Source organism: Talpa europaea, assembly GCF_964194135.1.
Source record: "Talpa europaea genome assembly, chromosome: 9".
NCBI lineage: Eukaryota > Metazoa > Chordata > Mammalia > Eulipotyphla > Talpidae > Talpa > Talpa europaea.
The window spans coordinates 86,450,622-86,476,065 of record NC_140076.1 but is presented as its reverse complement, the minus strand read 5'-3'; the positions used below and the strand labels follow the sequence as shown (position 1 = coordinate 86,476,065).

The window sequence follows — 25,444 nt, the reverse complement described above, 5'->3', positions numbered from 1 at the left end:
TGCACATACAAGAACTGGGGTATAGGCCAGAGGTGTGGAGGTGAGAGGATTCACCAGAGACAGAGTGGGGAACACAACAGGCAGATTGACTGAAATACACTGCTGAGGGGAGCAGCAGGTGAGACAGGAGAGGTCTGCTATGCCATGTGGGTCAGCTCCCTGGCTGGGGATAGAACTCATGACACAGTGGCTGGTGACAGCTTGTTAGTGCTGAGACTTTAACCCCTGCACTACCAGGGAGGGCCAATTTTCTCAATATTTTCAATCCAGATTTTTAACAAAAATAATATGATTATTCTAGCCTAGGTCAGAAATCCCAGATATAATCAGCCATGACGGGGGATGAGAATAGGTTCCAGGTTCAATAGGGGCTGTGGATGGAGCAATTTCCAATCATTTTTAGTTTTGGTTTGGCAAGGAAGCCCAAATTTATCCACTACAGTCATGCTTTTTAATATGTCATTACTCTAAAGTCAGTTGGTGAAGACAGGAGCCATATTCAGATCATTAGGTCTGTAGACCAACACTTTTAAATATATCAGATCATGCTGATGGTTCTTTGTTGCAACACATTTCACAATGTGTGCACAGTTACTCAACAATCTAATTTGTTTAAATTTAGGTAGGCTTCCACATATGAAAAAAGAATAACAAAATGTCAGTCTTGCTTTACCTTTACCTGATCCTATTTGTGTTATATGTTTGACCCTTAACTCTGGTTTCAAATTTTATTTACCTCATTTCTGGTCCTTTTGTTTGTAAAGGCCATCTATCACCACTGTGTCTCATTTTGTGGGAGAAACTTGAAGTTGACAACATAATAAGGAAGGATAACTAAAGTAGTATATCAACAAATTAGTAACAGAAGTCTATTTTTAAGTAAGACATTTGAGTTATAAGCCAGACTTTATAAGATACTTTATAAAAGATTCATCACTGTATGAAGCTTGAACTGAAAGGACCAATTATTTTGTATATGAATACTAAATAAACCTTCTAAATATTCTCAAACATATTACAAAATGGAAAAACTCCCATTTAATAAAAACCATTCACGTATCTTCATGTTTGGTTAAATATATATGTGTGTGCAGGGCGGGGGGCGGTGTATAACTCAATTGAGTTCAATCCTTTTTTTTAATCACTTATCAATCTGATTCATCTTAGACTTCATACCTAATTAAGACGTTTGTGGTTTATTTGAACATATGTGCATGCTGAGATTTTAATCAATATCTCTATAATCTTATATGCTTGAATAACCATCTAAATTACATATATTTATATACATAAGTCAGCAAGATTTATTTATTCAAAAACATTTACTCAGCACCTCCTCTGTATCAAGAAATTTTCCAGATGTTTTATGTAGCACAGTGGACAAAATAGACACTGTCCTGACCTACAGGAGTGTACCTGATAGTGTAGGGAGATGGTGGAAAAAACAGAGCTCATATAGGAATGGCACATAACCAAGCAATTTAAACAAGGGCACACTGTAGAGGGCCTCTGTTGTGAGGAATCTGGGTGCTATCTCAGCAGGTGAGAAGGGGACCAGGTTTCTCGAGGGCATTGAAGCAGGTCTAACAATCAAGAATGTGAGGACCTTTCTGAAGAGAGTACAAGGCAAGTGCCAAGACCTTAAGACAGGAATGAGCTTTTGTGTTAAAAGGGCAAAGAGAGGACTGGTGAAGTTTGGCTAAATGAACAAGGGAAAAATAGTGGAGGACGATTTCTTGGAATTTACAGGACCAGAGTCAGATCATGTAAGGAGGCTTGTTTATGTTATTTATAAGGCAAATGGCAAGCCATTGGAAGACTGTGAACAGAATGACAGGTTCAGAGTTATTCTCTTAAAGCTCACTGCCTACTATAGAGTGTATGAGGATGAAAGTTGAAGCTGAGAAGTAATTACATGACTACAACCACTTTTTAGGCTTGTCCTGATGTAATCATGATCTACATTATAGTGGTGGGAAATAGAGTGAGATAATATATTTTAAAGGTGGAACCCACAGAACATGTTAGAGTTTTATTTTGGGCAAAAGGAAGTGACAAATTTATAGATACATGGCTTATATCACTGGAGATGTCCATTATCTTACATATAATCCCATAATAAGAGAGTTCACAGGAAACCCCAGATCTAAGAAACTATTAATGTATGGATATCCTGGGCCATTCCTAATTTTTTAAAGGCAATTTTCAAACTCTAGAGCCGGGATCTTCTTCATGGATAAAATTGTGGTTCTTGACACAGAATCAGTTGGGACAAGTAATCGTGTACCTGTACAGGTAGGGTCTCTGTAGGTAGAACCCAGCAAGAAGCACATTTCACAGATTCTGAAGATGACTTCCTAGCTCATGAAAATTTAAAGAAACTGCAATGGTGGATCATTCTTTAAAAGCTGGGCTATTATTTTAAATACCAGTTTTCTGTGTTAGTATTATCAGACCTTTATTTTCCTCCCTCACATCATAGAAACCATTTTTGCTGTAAAATCATAGTTCTATAAAGATAATGTTGCTTGAAGAAAACTGTCCCTTGAAATTGAAAATCAATTGAATTTTCTTCAGTCAGAAAATTGCCTTATTATCTGCAATTCCACAATCCTTAGGGACTCAGGTAATAAGTTTTAGTAGTTTGAGTTTTTTTTTTTAATCTTCATTCATTAAATCTTTGCTCTAATGTTGGGCACTAAAGAATAGCCAAGTTCTGTGTAGAAAAATTATGATAAAAAAAAAATGTTGGTTTGTGTTGGTAGAGTCAGTAGGGAGCACCAGGCACACTGGGTTTACCTACTGCAGAATCAAAGGTAGGGCCTTAATTATTTTTTAGATATTCAGGCAACCTGTCTCTAACGAGCTGGACTGAAAACATTTTTCCAAGTGCAAATGTGAGAGCTGCCATCCTGGAGACTGGTGATAGCCTGTGCAAATCACCTGCACGCCCACTATCTTAACAACCTTGAGTTTGCTTTTTGTATATATTGATTTTAAATCACTGACCTAATCATTTAGGTAGGATAAGAACAAGGCTCCTGTGTCTGTTCATTGCAAAAAGTGGAGGAAAGGGTTGTCCACACAGATGACCAGATTCATTTTACCCAGCTCAGAAAAGCAATATGATGGCAGAGGTGACTGTCATATCACCATAAGAATATGGAAATGTACTTCTGTCATTTTTAGAATGTGAATGTGTGGATTCAGATCAATGATTTATCCATAATATGCTTTTTTTGTTCTTTTTTGATGCTTTGGCTAGCACAAAATTGTGGTTTCTGATGTGCTTAAATCTGAGTAATTTCAGACAGGGATGCATTCTTCAGTTTCCCACTGCCATGTGGACTTACAGAGTACCTGATCTGGTTGGCCCCTGAAACATGAGAGCCTTAGTCCCTGACCACCAAGTATTTTAACCCAGGTTCTGGTATTGTGAAACCAATAACCATCAAATCAATTCTCCTGAGTTTTGCTACTCTGTTCAGACAATGCTCAGGAAGGAACATTAGTCTATCATGTATCTAAGTGTGTGCTTAGAATTTACTGAAAATAGTCCAGTTCTGCATCCCTCAGAATGAGAAGTTAATAGTTTTGCACAGTCAGTAAACAACCATTTCTAACTTGAGCTGAACCTAACGGTTGCATTTGTAAGCTTGCTTTTTAAATTATATAAAAATTAGAAATTAAAATCTTTGCTTTAACTATAGACGTCAATATTCAGAATAAAAATAACCAGTAATCATGAAACCACTGTGCTAATTGCTTTGCAAGCATTTTCTCTAGTTCTTGGAACAACATGGAAAATATAGGTGGCATTTTGACTTTTTTAGAGCAGTTACGCTTTGGAGACATTGTAGGAAATATGCAGTATTTGGATGAAAACCCATCTGTGTTTGTTCTACTAGACCATGTGCAATTCCAAGATAGCAGGTTTAAGAGTTATTTTTTGCTGGGTAACAAATTATGCTAAAGCTTAGCAGCTTAAAACAGCAGACATTTATTATCACAGTTTCTGAGCATGCAGAATTGAGTGGTTTAGCTAGTTGATTTCAGCTCAAGGTTTTGCATGAGGTTGTAATCAAGCTGTTGGTCAGGGCTGTGGTCTCATCTGAAGGTTCAGCTAGAAAGAGAAGTGGATCAAGAAGATTGGGTATATATGCACAATGGCATGCTACTCAACTCTAAAAAAAAAAAAAAAAAACCCTCCCCATTTGTGTTGATATTGATAGACCTGGAGGGGATTATGCTAAGTGAAATAAGTCTGAAGGAGAAAGATAAATACTGAATGATTTCACTCACCTGTGGTCTACACAGAAACAAAACAAAGGAACTGACAAAAATAAACAAAAACAATCCTTTGAAATATGATGGCAGAATCAAGGTAACAGAAGGGGATGTAGAGGGAAAGTGGGAATTCAGGGGTAGGGGGCCCCTTGGCATAGTGTAAAGGGCTATGGGTGTTTTGGTAATGGGTGTGGTGTTTCAATATACATCTGAGGAAGTGTCAGCCTAGTTCTCTGAATAATATACAATGTTGGAAACCATTGTAGACAGTAGTAGATGTTCAGTTGGTTGGGATCAAATTTAAATGCACTCACAAGTTGAAACAGGCTTTCATTCCTCTGCCTGTTTGCTGAAAACCTCCCTCAGCACACAACTTGGAGGAGTGCACAACTACAGTGAGAGTGAGAGAGTACTTCCAAAACAGAAACTGGGTCTTTTATAACCTAATCTCAGAAGTAACCTTAGCAATTCTGCCATATTCTGTATGACAGGTATCAAGCCCACAGTCCAGGGGAGGGGAATTAACTCCACATTTGTGGGTAAGAATAGCAAAGAAGGGCCTCCCTGGTGGCACAAGGGGTTAAGAAGCAACCTATGAAGCTGTCTGCAGCTGCTGCAGCATGAGTTCAATCCCCTGCCAGGGAGCTACCCACATGGCACAACAGACCTCTCCTGTCTCGCCCACTGCTCCCCCTCAGCAGTGTATTTCAATTGATCTGCCTGTTTTGTTCCCCACTCTGTCTCTGGTGAATCCTCTCATGCTCCCACATACCTCTGGCCTGTACCCCAGCTCTTGTATGTATAAATAAATAAATTTTTCTTTTAAAAAAAAGAATAGCAAAAAATTTGTGGGTATTTCTTTAAAATCACCACATCATGCTAATTATTTTTACAATTTGAGTATAAGAACAATATACAGATAGAGAAGATGCACCTGAATGAATTTGGCACGTATCTGAATAATTTGTTTTCCATATCTTGCAAATGTTTTGGTGTCAAAATTTTTGAAAAGTTCTATTTAAGGAATGATTTTTTCCTTAAGTTAGGAATATAATCAATAATTTAGAAAAGTGCAAATTTGCATAAACATTGGTTAAGGCTTTTGGCATTACTGGAGTTGTTTTCTACAGAACTTATTTTTAAAAGATGGAAATGTTTTGTTCCTTGTGAGAAGCCCCAAATGTTGATTTTCTTGACCTACACTAATGAAATCACTTTCATAAGCTTGCTTATGTGAATTAATTTGCATAGTTATTTATTTACATATGTATATGTTCCTCAGGGCCAATCATAGTCTATTATGGATGGACAGTAGAATCTGTTATATACAAATACATTAGTTTCCTATTTCACCAAAGAAGAGCCAAAGGATTTACACTTAATTTTTAGAATTTCAAATATATATAATTATAAACATAGTCTATGTAGTAAAAATTACCTCAAAAGATCCAGTTAAAAGGGAATTACTTTTATTTATACTAGAGGAAAAAAGATTGCTAATTTTTGGTAATTCTTGATAATTTAAATTAATGAATTGTTTAGCATTCTCCTTAAATCACAAAATTTAAGATGAGAGATGCTCTAAAACAATGATTCTCAAAGGGTGACATGGATATTCCTGGGAGGTGGGGATGGTCCTTATGACTGTTACAGGGCAGGGAAAGGGGCACCCCACCCCAGACCCCACAAACCTGCCTGCTCTAAATAGGTTCTGCCATCTGCCACATCAACACAAAAACATATGAAACTTTTTTTTTAAAGATTTATTTTTACACAAGAGCTGGGGTACAGGCCAGAGGCACGGGAGGATGAGAGGATTCACCAGAGACAGAACGGGGAGCAGAACAGGCGGACCAAGTGAAATACACTGTTGAGGGGAGCAGCAGGCGAGACAGAAGATGTCTGCCGCACCATGTAGGAATCTCCCTGGCCAGCTGGGAATTGAACCGGTGCCCAAAGCCTGTGGACAGCTTCACAGCACTATGTTCAACCTGCTGTGCCACCGGAGAGGCGCTAAAATCTTATGAGACTTTAATGAAAAGGAACTTTCTTACACTTAGTAAACAATATAGGAATGGCAAAGAATATAGTTTCTAAATCAAGCACCCAAAATTACCCATCCACGCATGGGTAAACGTCCACCCAAACAAGATTACCCCAGAGCAAGACCCGAAATCCTGCCACAGATCTAAAGCACCTTTCAGTGGGGACCCACAGAAAAGGATCAGAAACAGCCAGACAAGTTTGGGAGGAAAAGAGCAAAATCAAAACCAAGATGAAAGCTGCCATTGTCACCTCCCCACAGGTCTCTCACCCACATCTGTTCCAACCAGTCCACGACCAAAAGGCAAGCGCAGTTTCTTCACATGTCTGTCTGCTCCATGTGCCTCCTCCAGGTCTCCTTCTGGCTCTCCCTTCTGCTTCCTTCCTTCTCAGTCTCCCCTCCAGCTTTTTCTTCTCCCTGCTCAGCTCTACCCTCCCTTGTGTGGGTCAGGGAACCTGGAACCTCTCTCTTTCCTGGGGACCACCCTGTTACATGACCTTTACAGGATACCCTCAAGGTCAAAGTTTTCTTCCTGATGCCAACTTTGTCTGCCCTTTGTGTTTTCATTCCTTCTCAATGCATGGCCAAATTTTCCAGAAGTTACATGGAACCAGTTATCACAACCACTGAATACAGAAGCAAATATGAGAATTATGTGTTCTGTTAAGTCAAGATTAAAGAGACTTGCAAAAATAAAACCCAGTGCCACTCTTCTTAATATTTCTTTTGTTTTGGAAATTATTATTCATAAAAAGCTTATACTAATGTAATAGGATCATTGTTATTTTAAATAAGTTAATAGTTTGTATCTTAGTTTTAATTTCTAATGTGATATAAATATCAATAAGTAACCTACACAAACAAAAACTTTGGGGCATCCTCAATAATTTTTCAAGTATAAAGAGGTTCTGAGATCAAAACTTTGTGGATTGCTATTTTAAAACATCCTGGCAGTTATAGAAACTAAGATCTAAGTAGAGTATATGATTTGCCCCAAATTCTGCAGTTCATACATAGCAGGACTATGCTGGGAATCTCAGCAAACCTCCTGATAAGTTTAATGCCATATGGCTCAGCCTTTGAGATTCTTGAATCCAGCTGGATATTCACTGAAACAATGCACAGTGTGACCATGAACGTTATTCTGGAAACACAGCATGGAGAAAATGTTTGTTTTACTGTTTTCTATGGAACCTAGTGTTCATCATTAGCTTTGCTGCAAAACAGTCTACACCAAAACCTTGTGGATTGAAACCAAATCCATTTACTGCTCTTCAAGAGACTACCTGCCAGCTGGAGTGCTGCTGAGCTGAGCCAGATTCACACATGAGTGCATGTGTGCGTGTTCTTCAGGTGGGTGGCTGGGCGCTGGCTCACTGCTGTGATGGGGTAATTGAGGGAACAGATGAGAAGCATCTGTAGGCTAGTCACAGCCTGTTTTCATGACAGCAGCAGGATTCCAATGAGTTGAAGTTGCCAAGCTTCCAGTAGCCCAAGTTCAGAACTGGCTCAACCCTACTTCTTTGATTAAAATGAGTGACAAGTGCAGCTCAGTTTCAAAGTGTAGGGAAATGCTCTACCTCTTCTTGGGAGGAACTGCAAGGTCCCATCACCAGGGGGTGCAGAAGCAACAAGGAAAATGATTATTGATGAATTTATGTGTCATTACAGAATAATTCAAAAGTATGCTTTGAATAGAAGTGTGATTTGGGGGAAAAAAGTGACTGAGGAATTGTATTTGAGTGTTCAAGAAGATTTTGCTCAATAACCACATCTGACACTTGGGCATGTCACTTATTTTCTTTAAATTGAATTCCTCCATCTGTAAAATGGGGATAACAGTGCCCACCTCAAGTGGATTAAATGAAGTGATGCCTATGCCTGTGAAACTCTTGGCTCCGTATTGGAAATGCTTGCAACTTATTAACTAGTGGCAATTTAAAAACTCCCTATGTTTGCTCAGCTCAGTGAATTCTTCCTGACTCCCCAAACAAAAGTACCAAGGCACTTTATGCTGTGCATCTGTGTCTGCCAGAGAGCTTGCCTGCCTCAGCCTCCTGGGCCTCCCTCCTGCTGTTCACATAAGCCCGAGCTCTCCCCCAACACAATTCCAGCCCTTCTTAGCAAATTTACTACATAACCGATACGTACCGCCTTTCTACTCCAAGCGACGGCGACCAAATTGAAGAGTGTATGCTCTCTGTTTAAATAAGAACTCATAACCAGCTACAGGAGATAAATTTCTTACCAGATCATTTAAATTAAGTATATTGAGTACTAATAGAGGATATTATGTAAGCACAGAAGAAGGGCTGCTGTGTCTGCAGTTGAAAGATAGTATGAAATTTCCTCTTGTTAGTTAAGACACTTGCCAACGATCTGTATCTCCTACAAGTTACTCTTCTAGTTCAAAAATTCTTATGCACAAGCATCTTGACCTTGTCTGTCATTAGCTGACCCCCCCATCCCAGCAATAATGATGGGAAGAACTGGTGAAGGGGGAGAAGCCTAGGCCACCTCCCACTTCCCTGCCACCCCTTATTAGAAAACAGATGGGGGCCTCCCTGGTGGTGCAAGGGATTAAGCACAGCACTATGAAATTATCAAGAAGCGTCTGCAGCATGAGTTCGATCCCCAGCCAGACAGAGAGCAACCCACTTGGCGTAGCAGACCTCTCTTGACTCGCCCGCTGCTCCCCTCAGCCTTGATTTTCAGTGAATCTACCTGTTCTGCTCCCTACTCTGTCTCTGGTGAATCCTCTCACCTTCCCACACCTCTGGCCTGTACCCCGGTTCTTGTATGTATACATAAATAAATCTTAAAAAAAAAAGAAGGGCCTCCCTGGTGGCGCAGTGGTTGAGCGCTGGGTTGTGAAGATGCCCGAAGCCAAAGTCTCCGCAGCGCTGGTTCGATCCCCAGTTGCTCCCCGGCCACCGGAGGAGGGTCCCACATGGCGCACAGACCTCTCCTGCCACCCGCTGCTCCCCTCAGCAGTGTACTTCGGTCCTTCTGCCTGCTCAGCTCCCCGGTCTGGCTCTGGTGAATTCTCTCACCCTCCCGCGCTTCTGACTGTACCCAGTACTTGTATAAATAAATAAATAAATCTTTAAAAAAAATTAAAAAAAAAAAAAAGAAAACAGATGGGTCGGAACAGTAGCTGGCATTTTATGACACAGCTGTGCATATCTCCTAGGTGTTCAGTTGGTCTTGTTAATTTCCACATGCCCCATTATCACTCCTGAATTAACAAATTCTTTCTTGGGAGCATTATTCTCTTTAAGCTATAGGTTTCAGTTACTCCCCACTGGCAATTATTGCAAATCGGTTTCCAAAATCTGTCAACACAGAAAAAGTCATTACCAGAGGTCCATGTACACTCAATGATACTTAACTCACCTGCCAGTGACAAGGTGTGATGAGAGTCAGCAGCTTCAGGACATTTCCTTGCAGCCTTTGCTTCAGTGCCCTAGCTCCCTCTCAACAACTGGCACCAGTGACAGTGACTTCTTGTAATGACTCGTGGTGCATGGGAATTCCATATTTTGAGATGATAATGATGCTCAGGTATGCCATCTACCTCCATGTGATATAACCAATGGTATCTGCTCATATAGTCTCAGAAGGGAGCTCTTCTGAGCCACAGGAAGGGGCATATGGTGACAAAATGATGGTGTGTAAGCACCACTAGGGAAGACCTGGACTGAGGAGAAGGAATACTGAGAAGTATCACACGTGGTTCTTCACCCTCCAAGACCAACACATCTAGAGTTCCCCTCATGCAAAACTGAAGACATCTTTACGGACACATCACCAAAAGCAGTGATAGTGAAGGCAAAGATAAACAGCTGGGACTTCATCAAATTAAAGAGCTTCTGCACAGCAAAAGAGACAATAACAAAAACAAAGACAAACCCCACCAACTGAGAGAACATTTTTGCTCCCAACACTAATGATAAAGCACTGATCACAAAAATCTGCAAAGAGCTGATGAGACTCAGCAACAACAAAGAAAATAATCCAGTCAAAAAATGGGCAGAAGAGCTAAAAAGAAACTTCTCTGAAGAGGAAATGCAAATGGCCAACAGGCATATGAAAAAATGTTCAACATCACTTGTAATCAGGGAAATGCAAATCAAAACTACCATGAGATACCATCTCACACCAGTGAGAATGGCACATATTAAAAAAACTAGCAACAACAAATGTTGGCGAGGGTGTGGAGAAAAAGGAACTCTTCTGCACTGTTGGTGGAAGTGCAAACCTGTCCAACCACTATGGAGAGCTGTGTGGAGATTTCTGGACCTACTAAACATAGAGCTTCCATATGATCCAGCAATTCCACTCCTAGGTATTTACCCAAAGGACACAGAAACATCCATTCCAAAGAGCACCTGCACCCCTATGTTTATAGCAGCACTATTTACAATAGCTAAGCCTTGGAAACAGCCCAAATGCCCAAAAATAGATGACTGGATCAAGAAGATGTGGTACATATACACCATGGAATATTACTCAGCATTCAAAAAAGATAAACACATGCAATTTGCAGCAACATGGATGCCATTGGAAGGGATCATGCTCAGCGAAATAAGCCAAAAAGAAAAAGAAAAATACTGGATGGTCTCACTCATAGCAGGAATCTAGAAAACTTAAATAAGGGACCAGGAAAATGAATATAAGAAAGTGAAAATCAAAATCAACAAAAAACTATGAACCAGAGACACTTTTTGGGGGGTGGGGGGCGGGAGGGGAGGGATTGGGGTCAGAATGGGGCGTTTGCAATTGTATGGGGGAATATAAAAATAAAATTTATTATTAAAAAAAAAAAAGAAAGAAAACTACATGAGTAGAGATTCGAAGAGAGCTATGGAGACATCAAGGAGGGGAAGAGAGGAAACCAGTGCAGGGAAAATGAGACAATGGCTTGGAAAGGTGGAAGTTGAGAGGCACCCTTGAAGTATGCAGAAATGTGGGCCTCCCCTGGGGGTGCAGGTGGTTGAACGCAGCTCTGTGAAGCTGTCTGCAGTCTCTGCAGCACAGATTTGAGCCCACATGGGATCAAGAGATACCCACATGGCGAGGCAGACCTCTCCTGTCTCGCCTGCTGCTCCCCTCAGCAGTGTATTTCATCAGTCTGCCTGTTCTGTTCCCCACGCTGACTCTGGTGACTCCTCTCAGTCCTCACAAATCTGGCCTGTACCCCGGTTCTTGTATAAATAAATAAATCTTTAAAAAAATAAAGTATGTAGAAATGTGATGTAAGAAGGAAAACTATATAAAAGAACTCAAAACAAACATGAACCAAGGTCTAGAGTTCAAAGGATTATGGGTGATGACTAGGGATAGAAGATGGGAACTTTGGGAAAGAAGATATGTACCAGAAGGTGAGATCTGAGAAAGATAGAAACTCCACAGTAGAGTTTGGAATGCCTGACTGAAGAATTTGCATTTATTCCTAAACCTAGTGGGGAAGCCATCAAGAAGTTTTCTGCATTTTTCTTTTTACTTCATTTTCTTTTTTTAAGGCACAGAAATGACACATTCAACCTGTTTTTAAACAAATAATGGCAGCATGTGTAGCAAAGATTAGAAGAAGAGATGGTAAAAGTTGTTCACTGGTCTGTTGAGGAGTATAAATAAAAGATGCAGAGTGGAATATTCTTAGTTCTAATGAGGCTAAATATTCAAATAAAACTGGCATGGAAACAAATTGGCAGAAAACTTTTAGACATAGCACCATCTCCTGTTCTCTGCCTGTTGGTGATGTAGGTCATGGATTGCTAAGAAAATGAGACCCCTGAATGGAGGCACCATCAGTAATATCTCTTGTCCCTTTTGAGAGAGGGAGAACTGCAGAAGACATTTTCGCTGGGCACTTAGAAAACGTTTGTTCAGAAGAAACATTATTCTTCTCAGAATCAGCCTAAATAGAAGACATTCCTGGCTGGACTCTTAGGCCAAGGAAAAGACTTTTGCTCTGAAAACAGCTGCTCGTTATTTGCTACCCAAAGGCACAAAGAACATCAGCATCACCTGGGAGTTTATTAACAACACCCAATTCTAGATTCCACCTACTTAGAGTTTGCATTTTCACAAAATTTCCAAATGCATGCTATAAACTGCATAGGATGAAAATATACAGCTATTGTATGTGTAGTACAATATAGACTGTTAAGAAAACAAGATAGAAACCAAACATCTGTGGATAGAAAAGAGATTTCTAAGACTGCAAGAAAAAAAAATACCACAATATTAAATGAAGTTAAGTTGAATATCAAAAACAAGAATTTTAGAAGCAGCCTATCCTTTTAGGCAAAAATGCTCTACCTTTTCCTTATTACTGCAGGACCTAGGGCTCATGTGTGTGGAACCAGCAGAAGAGCAGGGAGGAATCCTGATACCAGCATAATCCAGTCTGCTGGCCCTGTGGAGACAGCTATATAGAGAGTTTCAGTCAGTAATTCAGGCTCTGTAAATGATAGCTGCTATTATTGTGGTGGTTTGTTTTTACTGATTATTATTTTTAATTGATTTCTGTTATCTGGACCATTAACTCAATCGCTTTAGCTCTCTAAACATAAGAAAGACTGTTTAAACACACCATGGAACTAAAATTGTAGAAACAGCTAGATCACACTCCACTCTCCTAGTGTGATCCACACTCCACACTCCACTCTCTCAAACACATCTGAGTTTTGCATTGAAATCCATATAGAGACATGATCTTTAAAGTACAAATTCTGATATCTTACTTGATGTGCATTGATTTCTTATTCTTTTACTTCATCTGCTTTTGAACATGATACATCAAAAAGGAGGTTAATTTTCATGTGGGGTGAACATGAATCATGAGCTGTTGGGGTTCTTATTAAAATGCCACTGGGTCCCCAGTCTGACCTACCACACCAATTATTTTGAGCTGCTCAAGGCCTAGAATTGATTTGATGGTGGAACATTTGTATCTAGTAGCCCATCTAAAGAGCAGAGGAAAGAATAACACACAATTAAGGAATCAGAGCAATCGTTCAGGGAGGTTTTGGAACACCTGCATTGCCAAGTTTAGAGAGTTGTGACTGATAGATATGTCTATCTCTCCCTCTTGAAAAACACCCTTGACTTAATTGGCATTGACGGTACTCTGTCTGTGCCTTTGCAAACACAGGAGCCCCTGCCTGGAGCAGAGTCCATTCTAATTTGGATGTCGAGTCTTCTAATTGTGGTATCTGAGCCAGACACGTGAAGAATGCTGCTTGCCTTCTCCTGACCATTCAGTCCTGCTGCTTCCATGAAACCTTTTCTGCCTTGCCTCATTAAAAGACAATTTGGTCTCTTTGTTATTGCAAATGCCTTTCTTCTCTCGTGGAAACATTTGTTCATGAAAGAAAAGGTTTAACCCAGTAAAGCTGCAAGATATGGCTCCAAGGGACACTGTGCCTTCTCAAGCACTTACCTTACATTTGAGGGAATATTTGTGAAGTGTCCCAAAATGTGTGAATAACCCCAGAATTTTATGAAATCATCACACCTATGTGGGCATTTATTACATCCTAAAAACAAAGGCATCTGGTCAACTTGAAGCGTGGTGACCTGAGACAAGCAGCTGGGGGTCTTGAGTAACAACCTTTTGCTCAGTTCCTGGCATGCAACTTAGTTGCTGGTATGACTCCTGCTTCCTGTTAGATCAGGCACTGCCATGAGGCAGAGTGGAACTGGGGGGCGTCCCATGACTACTTACCCTTTACTCACTCCTTGGTATGCAGCTATACAACTCACTTCCTAGTTTGTAGCCATGTCGTATCTGACCATGTACAGCTGCCAGTGCAAACCCATCCAGAACCTTGTAGAAACTAAAAATGTATATAAACCGCTGACTTCCTATAAAGAGGGTTCAGCCTTCAGATAAGAATCCAGAGGCAGCACCGGTGCAATAAGCCTGCTTCTTGTTAGCCCTGGTGTCCTTCCTTTATGCCATATAACAAACTAGTTTTGGGAAATATCAGGGTAAATAAAATTAAACAGGGTCTTTACTGCAGGATTTCTTCAACTTCACCATGATCAATATTTGTGGCTGTAAGAGGGGACCAAAATGTGCAGTGACCCCCAAATACAATGAAGTCCTTTCCATAAACCATGTCCCAAGAATAAGGGTCCTCAGAACATCAACTATGTTTTACTGATAGTTAACTTATAAACTGATAATAAGAAACCACATAAAGTGTTATATGCTCACAGGGAGTAGCACGCTATTTTTTTTTTCTACAGTGTGATGTTCAGTTAAAAAATATGTATTAAAGGGCTATGACAGACACATTAAGGACAGAAAATTTGAGTGAGACAGTTCTTAAAAATGGAAACCACCAATGATAAGTGTGAATCAACCCTATAACACGAGCCCATTAATTCTCAGTCCTCACCAATTGGTTGTGATGCTTGAAAATGAAAACAGAAGCAAATACTATCTTACTTTTGTTATGTTGGAAACACCAGAAGATAGAAATGGAGAATGGCTGTAAAATAATTGACAGCCCATGTTGATTTACAGTGTTCCACACCTGAAACTTAGAAAATATTATATCACAATGTTTCTTCAATTAAAAAAAAGTCCAATTGAGGGATAAGTTTAAATAAGTAACAATAAAACAATGAGTTACTTTAATTTTCCACTATGGAAAAAAAAGGCAGCATTGATAATTCAATTTTTGTCTATGTTCTCACTGACCCCACAATTTAATATCTTGGTATGGATTCATACATTTTACACACAAAAATCCCAAAATGAAATATTTAGTAGATAATAAAATAGAAATGTAGACCAACAGTAAATAGAAAAAAGAACCTTTTAAAAAGCCTTTTTTCTGAATAAATTGATAACCCAATTATTTGGTTATTATGTGAATGTTTTTTAAATGGCATTTTTTACTCCATAAATCTCATATAGTTCACATTTGAGCCAATATTTGAAAGTGAGCATGTCTATCCTGTACGTCTTTATCCTTTTTGACCAGGGACTTGTTACATTTCATCAAGTTTTAATTCCTCCAGGTAAATGCCAATAAATTTGTATTTTGTTTCATTCATAGGCCCTCTGAATGTATGTGGGTTATATTTTTAATGATAACAAAGCAATATAATTTAATGACTCAGTTTCTGGAATCTTATGAATAAAATATAAAAGATGAATTTAATTTGCAAGCCATTAATGAGGAGCTCTTGTGCATCTCCTCCTTCTGATATCTTTTAAAAGATATCTAATTATTCTCACTCATTATTATGAAAGCTGTAAAAGTCAGGTCATATATATTTGCATATGTTTTCTTTTATTTTTTAATCACTTTGAAAGACTGCTAAATATTACTTTAGAGATGATTCAAAGAAAAAGGAGCAAACTAGGTCTGCTTTAAGCTAATCTTACATACATATTTATCTGTCCTTTGCATGTGGCCACCCTGGTGTTGTCTTGGGTTGTTAATCTTTCATCTTCAGATATCAGTGATGTGAGAGCAGCCTTTGCTTTTCTATACTTGGATAACCCAAAATGAAGTTAAGAAAATTAGGGTTTTTTAAGATGAACAGTAGCCAAGACGTTGGCTCAGATTGTGTTCTAATTCCAAAATCTCATACATCAAAATCATATTCAAATGATTTATTACTCAATTCCAAACACTTGGGAGACCTCCTTCAGTGTGGCTGAAGAGTTCAGTTTCTCACTGTGCAAATGTCCTCTGTGTTTGTGCAATAGCAGGAAAGTGATATGTAGGAAATACAAGTTTTTAAATCATTTTAAGTAATTATTTTACATCTTTTTTACGTCATTTTTTCACAATGTATGCATTTTCATCTTGGTTATAGTCCCCATACAATTCCCACCCCCTTTTTCTGACCCTAATCCCTCCTCTCCACCCCACCCCCCGTTGTGTGTCTCTGGTTTACAGTTGCTTGTTGATTTTGATTTTTACTTTATTATAATTAGTCTTTTTCCTGGTCCCTTATTTAGGTTTTCTAAATTCTTGCTACTAGTGAGACCATCTGGTATTTTTCTTTTTCTTTCTGGCTTATTTTATTGAGCATGATCCCTTCCAGTTCCATCCATGTTGCTGCAAATTGCATGAGTTTATCTTTTTTGACTGCTGAGTAATATTCCATTGTGTATATGTACCACATCTTCTTGATCCAGTCATCTATTTTTGGGCATGTGGGTTGTTTCTATAACTTAGCTATTGTAAATAGTGCTGCTATAAACATAGGGGTGCAGGTGCCCTTTTGAATTAATGATTCTGTATCTTCTGGGTAAATACCTAGGAGTAGAATTGCTGGATCATATGGAAGCTCCATCTTTAGCAGGTTGAGGAATCTCCACACAGCTTTCCATAGTGGTTGGACCATTTTGCACTCCCACCAGCAGTGCAGGAGAGTTCCTTTTTCTCCACATTCTCGCCAACATTTGTTGTAGCTAGTTTTTTTAATATGTGCCATTCTCACTGGTGTGAGATGGTATCTCATTGTAGTTTTGATTTGCATTTCCCTGATTACAAGTGATGTAGAACAGTTTTTCATATGCTGTTGGCCATCTGCATTTCCTCTTTGGAGAAGTTCCTTTTTAGCTCTTCTGTCCATTTTTTGACTGGATTGTTTAACTCAAAATGCATTAAAGAACTAGACATAAGACCTGAAATCATAAAATATATAGTAGGAAATGTAGGCAAAACACTACATGACATACACCTCAGTAACATCTTTAAAGACTCCTCACCCAAAGCAGTGATAGCAAAGGCAAAGATAAACAGCTGGGACTACATCAAATTAAAGAGCTTCTGTACAGCAAAAGAGACAGTAACCAAAACAAAGAGACACCCCACTGACTGGGAGAAAACTTATGCACACAACACTAATAATAAAGGACTGATCACAAAAATCTACAAAGAGCTGAAGAGACTCATCATTTTAAGTAATTCTTATTGAAAAAACAAGTATTAGCTACCCTTTCTGAGCACCTACCAGGTGTATTGTTCTAGGCATTTTACAAGTAACACCTCATTTTTCATGCAAAACTACTCATGTGAAGTAATAGTTGGTATTATCTCAATTCATGGATGAGAAAAATAGAGAACAGAGAGAGTTCAGGTACTTCGCCGGACTGTTACATAAGTAGAATGAACAGAAAGATAGCTCCTCCTAAATGCACTGAGCATTTATAACCTATACAATACATTTGTACTTCTTAATTATTGGTATTGATGCTTTGGATATGGTTTTTGAAAATAAATGTCAGGCCAAATCAGATTTGGCAAGTCCAGCAATGTATATCACAAAGTGATAATGCACTTCTTCATAATCACTTGAAACCCAGCTATACATGGAGTGGAGGGGGATTTAATTGAATTCAGTTCTGTACTGATATCTTAAGTGATTTTTATCTTCCTTTACATTCTCATCGAGTACAGTCCAGGGTTGTGTGGTAACATGACAATATGTAAAAAGAGATTTATAATCAAATAAACCTAGGTTCAAACCTTACCAACACCACTTCCTAGTTACAAGGTGTCATGCAAGCTGCTCTCTTCTCTAAACCTCTGTGGCGTCATGGGGTTATAATTAATTATACTTCCCTGGTGGGAACTTTGAGAGGATTCAATATATTTATATACTTTCAGCACTTAGCATGATACCTAACCCATAATAGCCTCTAGCTGTAACTGTTATCACTGACACAGTTCATTTTCTAAACAGGTATTCTTTCTGTTTCATTTGTGTGTTTTCTGTTTTGTGTATCTGTCTGTCTGTCTGTCTGTATTCTTCCTTTTACAGATGGATACACCACTGATGACATTGAATTTTACTGGCGTGGGGATGATAATGCTGTCACAGGAGTAACGAAGATTGAGCTTCCACAGTTCTCTATTGTAGATTACAAACTCATCACAAAGAAGGTCGTTTTTTCTACAGGTTTGTGTCAGGGAAGAGGGTTAAGGGAAATGGGTCTTCAATCACATTTTGTCAAGAGGATTTATTTTTATCAGGATCAGGTCTCAGGAAGGAATGGTGACTCTAGAATATATATCCATGAAAAGGTCTCTGCTGCCCCTCAAGCCTAACACTCATTTGGAACCTATTGGATTATCTTCCACAAGGCAACACAGCTAGTTGAGACAGTTAAACTATAGGTCTCTCATTTGCAAGAGAAGGGACTAGTTGTTAGAGACAGATTACAGGAAGAGAAATGATGACCTAGAAACATCCTCCCAATTTTATGCTTCTTACAAAATTGCTCATAATCCTTTGATGCATGGTGGGGATAGCTTTATCACAGCCCATGCAAGTCTCACCAGACTGCAATTCTCTAAAGACAGTGGGATGGAAGGATTTCCACTTTTCCTTCCAGGGTAGGAATTTCCTTCCGTGGCCTTATCTCTTACTTGGGAGCTAGACCTCCTTCCAGGTGTTGAGATCACCCTGCTGCTTTCACCTACTTTTCTCTTCCACTGCAGAGGCTTTAAGTTTTCTTAACACAAATTTTTAAACAAAAGTCCAGGAAAGTAGTTATTTGCTACATACTCATGAAGAGAAAAAATAGTAAGTCCCCAGGAATATTCCTCTTCCTATTTTTCATATTGAAATGAATTCACCACACAGAAATTGCTAGTCCTGTAACTCAAGATTTTGAATTGTCCTGCTGCTAAGGATTCAGGTACTTCTTGTCCCTGAAAAAACTACTTAAAGCAAGAATTGTATGACATGGAATACAAAGTAGACTCCAGCTTTATAAAAAGAATAACAACCCAAACTTTTCTAAATTTGAGTTCTTCTGAATCCCCAAGATGCTTTGAATCCCTACACAAAACTTCTTTATTTTAATATTAAAATACTTGGTTTTGCCCAAGAAGGCTGGGCTAGATTTTCTTTCAATTAGTAAGCTGTCTCCCCCACATGCTTCATTAAGTTGAATCTTTTATGTTCTAAGACTATGTTCTTTACCTACCTAATTTAAAGAGAAATTCCTCAGATCACCACATTCAGTGGACCCATCTTCAAGGTCTAACCCTGCAGTTTTATCTCCCACCAATTAGTAAGGATCAGTGGTTCTCCACCTTTTACCATGCAGAGGTCTCTTTAGAACCTTGATGGGAATAATGAAATTAAAAAGAGAAACAGTCTCGTGAAAACCTTGAGTGTATTCAAAACTGAGCAATTAAAAACTGGGTATTCTAAGGCTTCTTTTGCAGAAGAGATAAAATAGAATATAGGGAAGAAAGGGAAACTGTATGGGCCTTTAAAAGACAGTAACATGTAACTATTTCTTGATAATGATGATGTTCTAAAATTGTCTTTTTAGGTTCCTATCCCAGGTTGTCCCTCAGCTTTAAGCTTAAGAGAAACATTGGTTACTTTATCCTGCAAACGTACATGCCTTCCATCCTCATCACTATCCTCTCCTGGGTCTCCTTCTGGATTAATTATGATGCTTCAGCTGCAAGAGTGGCATTAGGTAGGTCATTCTGTAACTATTTGTGAAGCTTTATCTGTGTGTGTGTGTGTGTGTGCATGTGCACGTGTGCGTGCACGCACTTGTGCACCTACTTTTCTTACCCTGCAATTTGAGATGCCTGGTGATACTGGACCACATCCATTACAAGAATTTGTCTGAGAGACTTGAGTGTTCTGATTCAGCATTAAATCAATTAAACACATATTAACATTCTTTCCTGTCAAAATTAGTGAACTGTATAGCTGTTGGTAATGAAATTAGTTCCATCAGTTTGATATTTTTATTGAAACATATTTCATGCCATCCTCCCTGATAATTATTCTGTTTGTATCCATACTTACTTACCTGGGAAGACTCCTCTTCTACCTTTTTGTCTTCAAAAAAGGAAATAAGGAAATGCATTGTGTACCTAGTGGAGAAGCAGACAGGATTCTAAAGTCTTAGGACTTCGGAGTTGCATGGCTGAGGGATAGAGAAAACAAAGAATGTTGGGAAATTTTATCCATAGATTTGCTTATCTTCTGGTTGATTTTATCTGTTAAAACATCAGAGAAAGATCATAAATTATTTTCATGAACACTTTTTATGTTACTAATGCTAGATATAGTAAATTATGACCTTTGTACAATTTCTATTATTTTCAGTTCTGACTAACCCTTTAAAAATGTTGAATTGTTAACTCTCCCACTGTGAGATCTCAATTCTGTCATAACTTGCTTAGTGAAGTCATTCATTTATTTATTCAGCAAATACTTTCAGAATACCTTCTGTTCCCCAAACATTCTAGGCACTGGAAGTAAAGCATTGTTCTTCTGAAAGTTATGTTCTAGCTGTTAAAAATGAGCAATAGCTTTCATACACATACACATTATATAATATGGCAAGTCTATAGTGGAAAATAAGCCAGGTCAGGGGGTTGGACGTTCCGGGGACTTTAGTTTAGACTCACAAGGGTAGACCTCATTCTGAACTGTCAACAGAACAAAGACGTGAAGAAGATAAAGAACCACAGAGATATCTGGGTGTGAATATTCCAGGCCATGACACAGCCCTGAGGTCAGAATGTGCCAAGCATGGCAAGGGGGCCAGTAGAAATGTGCATGATGAGTTCAGGAGGAAAGGTAATTACAGGGAGAAGGGACAGGATTCTGAAGCAGTTCAGGGGCCCTGATAAAGACTGTGCTTGTATTCTATGTGAAATTAGAGTATCATTGAACAAAGTAGCATGATTTGATTTCAGTTTTAAATGGATCATGTCCGCTGCTGTATTGAGATTCAATTGTGGGGGTTGCAGGATGGAGAGAAGTAATGATCTCCCGGGCCCAGCCAGGTCCCCTGTGATATAGTGTCTTAAAATAGCATAGAGCTCCCCCTGTGTACCAGTTTCAGGTATAGTTTATATTTATTTAGTTGATTATTATCAACCAAATCCTTTTCCTGAAGGTGTGGAAAGATCCCTAACTAATTTTGGGAAGAAAGGTCCCTAACTAATTTTGCTTTATTATTACATCTATAGTGTTTTAACACAGCAAGTGAAGTGTGTTCAGTAAGTATTTGCTGAATAAAGAAATGAATGGAGAACAGGGATCTCTGCATTGGAACCCGCCTAGACTGTGTGGAACTGGGAAAGGGCTGTCCCCACAGCCAGAGGTGAGCTGAAGACCTCCGTAAGCCAGGCCCCGCCTGGCAGAGAGTTGGAGCCCAGAGGGGGATCCAGTGATTTGGAGCCCACTGGGTGATCCAGCCACAGCCAGGGCAGTCTGTGGGACCTTAAGACATACCTCTGGAATTAAACAAATAAGGAGGAGATTTTCTGGGACTGCGACCATTAACATATCCATAGTACCACTGCCCGACAGACTTCTGGCATAGCAGCACTGGACTCGATTGGACCACTAGTTTCTGACATCCAGAAAGAGCACACCAAAGAGATGCCGCCCAGCACCAGCAACACAGTGTCCCAACACACAGGACAAATTAGAAAACAAACAGCAGGGAGAAGAAAAATTACAAGCAACCGAGCATATCCCCAGGGAAAAGACACACCACAAAAAGACAATCAAACACCAGACTGCAACATAGTGACTTAGAGGAACTTACGAGTCTTCCCGATAGAGAATTTAAAGTCACTGTGATTAAAAAACTGAAAGAAGTAGAAAATGATACGGAAAAATAATCAACAATATGGGGAAAATAATCAATGACCACAAGAATAAAATTGAGTCCCTAAAGAGGGAAGTGAAAGAAATGCAGGAGCTCAAAGGATTAATGGAGGAGATAAAGAACTCTCAGAAAAGCAATGAAAGCAGAATAGATGAAATGGAAGAACAAATAACTACTCTCAAAGACACAGAAATAAAAAGAACCAAAACAGAAAAGGAAAGGGAAGTACAAAGGAAAAAGAATGAAGAAAGGCTTTGGGAACTATCTGACTCCATGAGGAAAGGAAATACAAGATTATAGGAATCCCAGAAGGAGAGGAGAGAGACATAGGAACAGAGGAAATAGTCAAGGAAATAATTGAAGAGAACTTCAATTAAGAGAACAGCAAGACACATAATAGTAAAGTTCCCATATATGACAAGCCCATAGCCAATATCATTCTCAATGGTGAAAAGTTAAAAGCATTTCCATTAAGATCTGGAACAAGACAAGGATGTCCACTCTCACCACTGCTTTTCAATATGATTCTGGAAGTTGTAGCTAAAGCAATAAGACAAGACAAAGACATACAAGGAATCCAAATAGGGAAGGAAGAGGTCAAATTATCACTATTTGCAGATGATATGATATCACTATTTGCAGATACATAGGGAACCCCAAAAACTCCACAGAAAAACTAATCAAACTAATCAATAAGTTTAGTAAAGTAGCAGGATACAAAATCAACACACAAAAATTAGTAGCCTTATACGCAAACAATAAATCTGAAGAAGAAGAAATCAAGAAAACTATCCCCTTTGTTATTGAAACAAAAACCAAAAAACAAATACTTGGGAATAAACCTAACAAAAGAGGTAAAGGACCTGTACAAAGAAAACTATAAAACACTGTTAAAATAAATAGATGAACACACAAAGAAATGGAAAGACATCCCCTGCTCATGGGTTGGAAGAATTAACATTATCAAAATGGCTATCCTCCCAAAAGCAATATACAGATTCAATGCTATTCCAATAAAAATTTAAATTACATTCTTCAAAGAAATAGAACAAATAGGGCCTCCCTGGTGGTGCAGATAATTGAGCGCCACACTGTGAAACTGTCCGCAGCCTCTGCAGCACGGGTTCGATCCCGGCCAGCTGGCAAGATTCCCACATGGCGAAGCAGACCTCTTCTGTCTCACCTGCTGCTCCCCTCAGCAGTGTATTTCATCAGTCTGCCTGTTCTGTTCGCCACTATCTTTCTGTTGAATCCTCTCACCCTCCTGCACATCTGGCCTGTACCGTGGTTCTTGTATAAATAAATAAATCTTAAAAAAAAAAGAAATAGAACAAATATTGATGAAATTCATATGGAGCCACCAAAAACTCTGAATAGCAAAGTTCTCCTGAAAAAAAAAGAGAAGGGAATGGAGGTATCACACACCCAGACTTCAAACTATACTAAAAAGCCATAATGATCAAAACCACATGGCACTGGAACAAGATCAGACACATGGACCAATGGAACCAAATAGAAAATCCAGAAATAAACCCACAGATTTACGGTCAACTGATGTTTGACAAAGGAACAAAGAATATGCAATGGAGCAAAGAAAGTTTGTTTAATAATTGGTGCTGGGAAAACTGGGTCACTACATGGAAAAGAGTGAAGCTTGACTATTACCTCATACCACGCACAAAAACCAACTCAAAATGGATTAAAGAACTAGACATAAGACCTGAAACCATAAAAAAAAAATAGAAGGCAATATAGGTGAAACACTTCATGACATATACTTCAGTAACATCTTTAAAGACTCATCACCCAAAGCAGTGATGGTGAAGACAAAGATAAACAGCTGGGACTACATGAAATTAAAGAACTTCTGTACAGCAAAAGAGACAGTAACCAAACAAAGAGACACCCCAACTATTGGGAGAAAATTCTTGCACACAACACTAATGATAAAGGACTGATCACAAAAATCTACAAAGAGCTGATGAGACTCAGCAAAAACAAAGAAAATAATCCAGTCAAAAAATGGGCAGAAGAGCTAAAAAGGAACTTCTCCAAAGAGGAAATGCAAAGGGCCAACAGGCATATGAAAAAATGTTCAACATCACTTGCAATCAGAAAAATGCAAACCAAAACTACCATGAGATACCATCTCACACCAGTGAGAATGGCACATATTAAAAAAACTAGCTACAACAAATGTTGGCGAGGTTATGGAGAAAAAGGGACTCTCCTGCACTGCTGGTGGGAGTGCAAAATGGTCCAACCACTATGGAAAGCTGTGTGGAGACTCCTCAACCTGCTAATGATGGAGCTTCCATATGATCCAGCAATTCCACTCCTAGGTATTTAGCCAGAGGACACAGAATCATTAATTTAAAAGGGCACCTGCACCCCTATGTTTATAGCAGCACTATTTACAATAGCCAAGCCATGGAAACAACCCAAATGTCCAAAAATAGATGACTAGATGAAGAAGACATGGTTCATATACATAATGGAATATTACTCAACAATCAAAAAAGATAAACTCATTCCATTTGCAGCAACATGATTGGAGCTGAAAGGGATCATGCTCAGAGAAATAATCCAGAAAGAAAAAGAAAAATACCAGATGCTCTCACTCATAGAAGGAATTTAGAAAACCTAAATAAGGGACCAGGAAAAAGACTAATTATAATAAAGTAAAAATCAAAATCAACTAGCAACTATACACCAGAGACACACTACTAGGGGGGTGGGGGAGGGGGGATAAGGCAGGATTAGGGTCAAAATAAGGGGGTAGGAATTGTATGGGGACTATAACCAAGATGAAAATACCTACATTGTGCAAAAATGGAAAATGATTTAAAAACATAAAAAATTAAATAATAATGATAAATCAATAAAATAAATTTTAAAAAGAAATGGAGTTTGTAATACTTTATCATGCCCAAGTGAAAATCTGTTCTCTATTTTATGTCTATTACAGGAATAATAAAGAATTTATGTACTTTTGAAAAGAAATTTTTGAAAATATCTTCAAAAAACAACAAAAAGTCTTTATGTGAACAATTTATGACTAGGTTAGAAATACCTTAAAGTGAAACTTAGAAGATAAATGGCAAAACCAGCTTTGTTAGTTTCGTGAACTATATGTTGTACAGAATAATCTGTGGTCAAAATAGTGAAATTAGGAAACCTTTCAAAATGACTAATACTATGAAAAATAAAGATTGCAGAATTGAGAGACACCTAGATCTATAGAAATATCAGGCTTTCTCTGGACATGCTCACCCTCAGTTGCTCAAGTTTATTGTTTTATGAGTATGTATAAGAACAAAACAAGAATTATGGTCTGATTAGGTAAAATTTAATCAGAAAACCATGATCCAAAAAAAGTCATAGAAATAAAACTTAACTTCTGGGATGAGTTATTGGGTGGGGTTTAAGGACACAGGTTTCTGAATCAGTAAGATCCCAGTTCAAAT

The 25,444-nt window shown here is 38.7% G+C and overlaps 1 protein-coding gene across 2 annotated transcripts in view; it reads left to right on the top strand.

Moving 5' to 3' along the window:
* GABRB2 (gamma-aminobutyric acid type A receptor subunit beta2) overlaps window positions 1-25,444 on the top strand; it is a gene marked incomplete at both ends in the record, with an annotated part of 238,879 nt that overhangs the window by 176,048 nt on the left and 37,387 nt on the right. For both annotated transcript variants that reach the window (XM_084242952.1, XM_084242951.1), the window contains 2 exons: window positions 18,137-18,274; window positions 19,662-19,814. In XM_084242952.1, coding sequence (XP_084099078.1) covers window positions 18,137-18,274; window positions 19,662-19,814 — 291 coding nt within the window. The remainder of the gene's footprint in view (window positions 1-18,136; window positions 18,275-19,661; window positions 19,815-25,444) is intronic.